General features: G+C 38.7%; 1 protein-coding gene across 1 annotated transcript in view; it reads right to left on the minus strand.

Annotated features, from left to right (window-relative positions):
- Positions 1-1,374: 1,374 nt before the first annotated feature.
- LOC119422735 (insulin-like growth factor-binding protein 4) overlaps positions 1,375-7,134 on the minus strand; it is a 23,972-nt gene continuing 18,212 nt past the window's right edge. Inside the window, exon 4 of the mRNA XM_037690130.1 lies at positions 1,375-1,668. Coding sequence (XP_037546058.1) covers positions 1,531-1,668 — 138 coding nt within the window. The 3' untranslated portion in view covers positions 1,375-1,530. The remainder of the gene's footprint in view (positions 1,669-7,134) is intronic.

The following is a 7,134-nucleotide window of genomic DNA, read 5'->3' on the forward strand; positions in this document are numbered from 1 at the left end:
GTGGACAAAACCATGAGATACTTGGAACTCCTTCACTTGAGGCAACACCTCACCCCAACCTGGAGAGGACAGTCCACCCTTTTCTGATAGAACCTTTGGATCCTTTACTCTCCTTTTGTCATAGCCGCTAACTAGAAGCGCTTAAAGAACATGCGCTCTCTTGGAGATAAACATATTCTTTGTTAAAATGCATGAACCAGACATCGATATCTGGGCCGCGATAGTTCGGTATGAATACATGCACCACTTTGGCCTTGGTTTTCCTCAGGCCGTTTCTGAGGTTGGCTTGAAAAACAGCAGTGAAGGCTACCTATGGGACAGATCTGGTTGGCAGGCTGTAGACTGAGGAAGTCCTCTGGATGGGGGACAAAACGTTTCTCACTTAAGAAACTGGTCCAGATGACACGATTTAACCTTTGTTGAATACATGTACCGTTGCACCCCTACTATGTATTACTAGATCGTACAGGTAGGTAAAGTCTAGCTTCCATAATTGTCCCAGCCTTATTCTAAACAGTGACAACACAAAAATGCAGGAACCACATTGGTTTGGTATTTTGGCACAGTCATTATGTAGCACCGAGACGTTCTGCCAAGCCGTCCTCTATGTCGAAGCATTTTCATCCAAACAGAAGAGTCGTCATAGGATCTTTGTAACAGCTGGAGGGAGAAGATTATTTTATCAGCTGTGTGCATGGATTTCAGCTGCGTTCGGCTGCCAATGCTTCTTGCTCATTAGAAAAATTGAAAAAAAAAGTGTGTGTGTGTGTGTGGGGGGGGGGTGATCTGGCATTTTGACACCAAATCCCACTTTTCATTTTGGCATGCTTTGAAAAGAAAGAAAGAAAAGCTTTGTCTTAACATGCTAGAGCGCTTATTTCTCAGAGGGGGAATCTGTTGGTCTCATCCTTGGGTTTATTGCTGCTCCGGTGTCGGCGCTGAGCTTTGACTTTAAATCAAACACATTTTATGGTTTGCTTTAATCTGTTCAGCAGTCAAGAAGGAGAACAGTGAGACAAAACTGACAACGAACTAAAAATTTACTCATTTTTTTAAAAGTTTCTTTGAGTGAGAAGTTTTCTAGATTGTCCGAATTTTGTGATTCCAGCTAACATAGTGCTCCAGAAAGAAATAAAATAACCTTTTCATATATAACTGTGGAGTGAATGGTTTTAGGAGTATTATACAGTAGACCCTCTCATAAAGTTCACAAAAAAACGGTTATTTTTAGGAAAATGTTTTTTTTTTTTTTTTGCCACCTGCTACTTTAAAGCGCACGTTTAAAGACAGTCTGTCTGAAGTTCACAGAACACAAACAAAAACAACAAGTGCTCAAAAGACTAATCACAAACACAAAAACGGTTAACCATCTCGATCAGATTTTCTTTGTTTTGTTTCACGAGCTCCAGAACCGACAGCGGCGGTCTGGAGGGTTGAAGTCCTTCAGTCACGTAGTTCCACAAACGAGCACCAGTAAAATCCAGCCGGTCCCGCGACCCAAACCGCCCCACAACCTTCCCCTGGCGCTGCTTAGTCCCTCAGGGTGGCGGTCATTAACTGGTGGCAGTCCAGGTCCCCTCGCAGCTCCAGCGGACCTGGCAGCCTCAGGCCCGTCTTCGGGTCCACGCACCAGCACTTTCCCCGGTGGCCGTCGCGAGCAGGATGACACTGTGAGCACAAAGACAAGAATTATTCATTTTACAAAGAACAGTCAGATTGCGAAATTAGAAAGATCCGAGTTTGTTTATTATTTTACTTTCCTCTGCGTTTTTAGAGTTCTGTCTTCTAAACTGCCTGAACGCCTCGTTTCCCGGACGTGATGACATCATCATGAGCCACATTTGTATAAAACCCGTTTACTACCTGGTTTAGCAGATTATAAAAACATTTTTTAAAACCCTCCAGCGTATTTAGGTCCAGTCTTTGTTGCTTGTCACCATCTCCATCTTCTATGGCTTCGCTGAGGTCGGGATGTGGACGGAGCAGGTCCAGGAGAGAAACCCAGACCTCTCTCTCCTCAGAGACTCTCTCCAGCTCCTTCTGGAGGACCCCCAGGTGTTCCCAGACCAGAGAGGAAACATAATCCTTACAGAGGGTTCTGGGTCTGCCCCAGGGTCTCTTCCCAGTGGAACGCGCCATAAATCCTCCAAATGGAGGCGTCCTGATCAGATGAACCACCTCCGCTGATTCCTTTTAATGCAGAGGAGCAGCAGCTCTACTCCAAGCCACCCCCCCCCCCCCCCCCCCCCATTGATGGACTTCCTCACCCTCTCTAAGGCCCGGCCATCCTATCTCATTCCGGCTGCTTGGATCCAGGATCTGGTTCTTCAGGTCATGATCCACACCTCATGACCACAGCTGACCACTGGCATAAAGACGGGCGAGTAAATCCAGAGTTTTGCCTTTGGACTCAACTCTTTGTTCACCATGACCGACCAAAGCAACACCCTCATTACTGAGGATTAGGCTCCGATTCATGGATCCATTTCTTGCTCCATCACTCAGGAACAGGAGGTCCAGATACTTGAACTCCTCCACCTGAGGCAACTTTACCAAACAAAAACAAAACGTCCAGGTCCAAAGAGTGAAACTGGGTGAAAAAGCAGCCGAAGTAAAAAGAAATGCACTGGAGAGCTGACGATCACGGAAAATATTACAACGATGGAGACCAGATTAAGACTTTTACACAGTACATCACCGATGATGTGACTCATGACAATTTATTGTGTGAATGTTTATGAAGCATTCACTCGTGATCCATTTTTCTTCTGTACGTTAAACGTTCAGCTCTTTCAGGACAATCCTGCTATGACTTTTGGTATTGGTGCAACTTTAGCTTTTTAAAGTATTTAGCCTTTGCCATTTCTTTTCTCATAGAAAATGAATTGAGCTCATTTTACATCATTCAGATCTGTTTACAACCATTTACTGCTCCTTTCACATTTTGTTCTGATTCAGCTTCTTTCAGCTTCCTTGTGCAAAAATAAATAAATTAATAGATTAATTAAGCTACTTTCAGCTAATTTCAGCTGTTTTTTCTGTTGTTTTGTGCTCCTTTCAGATTCTTTCTGCAAACCACAACATTTTTCTGCTCTGCTTCTTTTAACTTCTTTCTGCTTCTTTCAGCTTGTTTCTGTAAGTTTCAGCTATTTCTGTCATTTCAGCTACTATTTAGCCGTTTTATTTTAATTTTAGCCTTTTCAGCTAATTCCACAATTTTTTGCACTCGTTTCAACTTTTTTGAGCCTATTTCAGCACAAATGTGCTCTCTACTTCTTTCTAGTAATTTAAGCTTCTTTCTGCTTTATTAGCTACTATTCAGCTGCTTTTTACAAATTTATACTTTTTTTCTGATAATTTCTGCATTTTTGTGCTAATTTCTGCTTCTTTAAGCTTAATTAGGCTCAACTGTGCTCGCTCTATGTCCTTCTGGTAGCTTAAGCTTCTTTCTGCCTTTTCAGCTACTTTTCAGCAATTTTTTTTGCTAATTTCAGCTTCTTTTTCTTTTTTTTTAGCGAATTTACTAATCTTTGCGCTCATTTCTGCTTATTTAAACTAAATTCAGCAAATGTGTTTTTTCCGCTTTCTTCTGCTAAATTAGGTTTCCATTTTAGCAACATTTCAGCAGGTTTTTAGCTAATTTCAGCCGTTTTTCAGCAATAAGCATTAACACTGCATTTTCGCAGGAAATGCAGTTTCTCTAGTTATTATAATTAGGAGTTTTCATGTGTTGCAAACAACAACTTTTAGTATAATAGAGATATAACAACATATTAGTGGACTGAGATCCCTTTAAAAATCTCAGTTTTGCTCCTTAAAACCATTTTACAGAGAAACTGAGGCTCCAGCAGAACAACAGACATGAGGTGGAAGACCTGGCCTAAAGTTCTCAGTTGGACTCAAACAGAGCTCTAGAAGAATCCAAACATCCCTCCGTGCACTGAAAAAGTAAATAACCGACGTGCTCTTTGACTCTTTGCTCTTCGTTCGTGACCAAAAGTCAATAAAATTACATCAGAAATTCTTTTGAAGGACTCCATTGAACTCCGTTTGATTTAAAGCAGCTCCTACAGCTTATTTATCATACCTCAAAGTGATTTATTTAGTTAAATAAAAAGGCACAAGATGTATTTTAAACATATCAATGATTTAGTTTTGTTTCCTCTGCACTTCCTCTGCGAGTTTTCAGTAACTCCAGTTGTTTTTTTGTGCGTTTCTAAACAATTTTGTTGAATTTAAAAGCCTTCAGGACAAACTGATTTAGAATCTGGGAGCAACTGAGGCCTAAAACGAGTCCCAGTCGCCCTTAATGACCCAAACTTTTTATCTCATCGCCGGTCCAGTTACACAGTAAACAGAACCCCATAAGACCCCGATCCTTCGACCGCATCTCACGATCAACAGAACAACCAGACGTTTGGAGCTTTCTTTTATCACCAGCTTAGAGTCGCCTTATCTCTGGTTTAATACGTTCTCTGATTCTCTCAGTCTTATCAGAACGTTTGCTCAGCCTCCAGCAGAACCAGCACTTTCTGTGAAAACAGTGATAACGCTGAATGACTGCTCAAACTGAACTGTTACAGCTAAAAAGGAGCAGAACATCAGCTGAAAGTTGCTAAATTCTAGCTAAACATTTTGAAGGCTAACCAGAATATATCAAAAGGTTAGCTACAAGCTAAAAAAGTAAAATGAAAGCAAAAATGAGCAGAATGATAGTTAAAAGGTAAAAAGGTGCAAAACATGAGCTAAACGTCTTAAGTTGTAAAAGACTAGCTAAAATATTAAATACTAGCTAGAAAACAAAAGTTAAAAAAAAATGCTACGTTAAAGCTAAAAGTATTAGAAGGCTAGCAGCCACCTAGCTAGTCTTATAATATGTAGTATCATAAGGCTCGCTAGGGACAAAACATGAGATAAACCTCTAAAGTTGCAAAAGACTAGCTAAAATATTAAAATTTAGCTAGAAAACAAAAGTAAAAAAGGCTAAGTAGCTGCTACTTAGTAGCAGCTAGCCTCCTAGCTAGCCTTATAACAGTACCATAAGGCTAGCTAGAAACACAACATAAGCTTAACTTCTAACGCTGCGAAAGACTAGCTAAAATATAAAAGGCTAGCTAGTAAACTAAAGTAAAACAATGCCAAGTTGAAGCTAAACGTATTAGAAGGCTAACTAGCAACTAGCCTCCCAGATAGCCTTATAATAGTACCATAAGACTAGCTAGGAACAAAACGTGAGCTTAACTTCTAAAGTAGCAAAAGACTAGCTAAAATATCAAAGGCTAGCTAGAAGACAAAAGTAAAAATGCTAAGTTAAAACTAAAAGTATCATGAGGAAGTTAAAGCTACAAGTTAAAAGAAGCAGAAAGCTAGACAAGAGCTAAAAGTAGCAAAAAGTTAGCTAAATATATGAAAGTCTGCCTAAAAAATAAGTTAACTATAAAATGTCAAGTCTAGCTAGAAGCTAAAAGAGGCAAATGTTTATTTAAAAGCTACAAAAAGTAGAATTGTAGTTAAAAATTAAAAGCAACAGAAAAGTAGCTTAAAAGTAAAAGCAGCAAAAGGTTTTTTAAAAGTATAAAAAGGCTTGTTAGAAATAAAATATAAAAAGGTTAGCTAGAAGCTTAACACGTTGGAGGCTAGCTTAAAGTCAAAAATTGCCAAACTACAGTATTGTCAAAAGCTAAAAGAAGCAAAACACAAGCTAAAAGCCAAATGCTAACTAAAGGCTAAAAGTAGTAAAAAGCTAGCTTGAAAATAAAAGTAACAAAAAGCTAACTTAAACTAAAAGGAGAAAAAGGTTAGCTAAAAGCTGAAGGAGACAGAAGGCTATATTAAGTTAAAATAAGTAGAATGGCTAAAAAACTGCTAAAGTCTAGCTAAAATAAGAGTACTGTAGCTACTAATATTATCAGCAGAATTATGCTAAAGTATGTTTTTGATGCTATTCTCAATGATATTTAAAAAAAAGTGCAACTAAAATATTTAATTACTATTATTATAACTAAATAAAAGTTACAAAAAACAAAAGTTGTGGCACGACCCATCACATGAATGAGTTAAACATATTGATATATTAACTGTAAAAAAAATAAAAAAAGCACAAAGTATGCAGAAGATGTCAGACGCCAAAAATCCAATAAAATTGTCAATCTTTAAAGTTCAAACGGTTCTCTTCGGATCATGTCAGCATTCTGCGGGCCAGGACACGAAGCACGCCTGCAGACGATGACATGCTGTCAAACTGGTTCAACGTCAACAACAGCGCCTCCAAACAGACCATCACGCCAGAACCATGTTTCCCTAGGCTCTCATGAGAAGTGATTTACAGCCAGAAATTAAGACGTCATGTGGTTTACGGTTTACCCCGAACTGTTCTACAACCATCACTTTATCACTCTGATGGTTGTAATTAGTTTTTGGATGCAGCTTCTCCGTTTTGTTGTTGAAGGCTGAGTCAACATTCACTCCATTGATTTCCACTTTTGTTTTCCTGTTTATTTTTCCACACGTTCTTTGGCATCAAACTACTTCTGTACTCTTTGTGCTCTTGTATCTACCTGTTCCTTTATTAAAACGTTCAGCTCATTCAGAAGATTGATGCTGTGACTTTTGGTTTTTGCAGCTTGAATACTTTTTATTTACTAAACTTTTCCCCATGGAAATTAAGATTTCTTCAATTTGATCAGTTAACATTTTCTTTAAAATCTGCTTCAGCTACTGGTTCTGTTTTTCCTTCTTATGCCTCTTTTAGCTAACTTTCTGCTACTTTTAGGTAGTGTTTTTACAGTACTGTACAGTACTGTTTTTAATGCTAGTCCTCCTACTCCTAACGCTAATATTTCAACAGATAATGCTGCGACTCCTAATGCTAGTTTGCTTACTGATAGTACCACTACTACTAATGCTAGTTTATTCTATAGCTAATGTTGCTACTCCTTAAGCTATTTTTTGTGCTAATACTGGTGTTGCTAGTACTACTCCTATACTGTTTTTTTTACTACTAATGCTGCTCCTCTTAATACTCTTTGTTATTGCTACTACTCCTAATGCTTTAGGTTTAGTTAGCCATTTGTAACTTCTGGTATTTAGCTAGCTTTATGCTACTTTTGGGTCTAAGCTAGTTTTTTTGGCTAC

This window comes from Nematolebias whitei, chromosome 16 (assembly GCF_014905685.2).
Source record: "Nematolebias whitei isolate Nwh7 chromosome 16, NemWhi1, whole genome shotgun sequence".
In the NCBI taxonomy this organism is placed as follows: domain Eukaryota; kingdom Metazoa; phylum Chordata; class Actinopteri; order Cyprinodontiformes; family Rivulidae; genus Nematolebias; species Nematolebias whitei.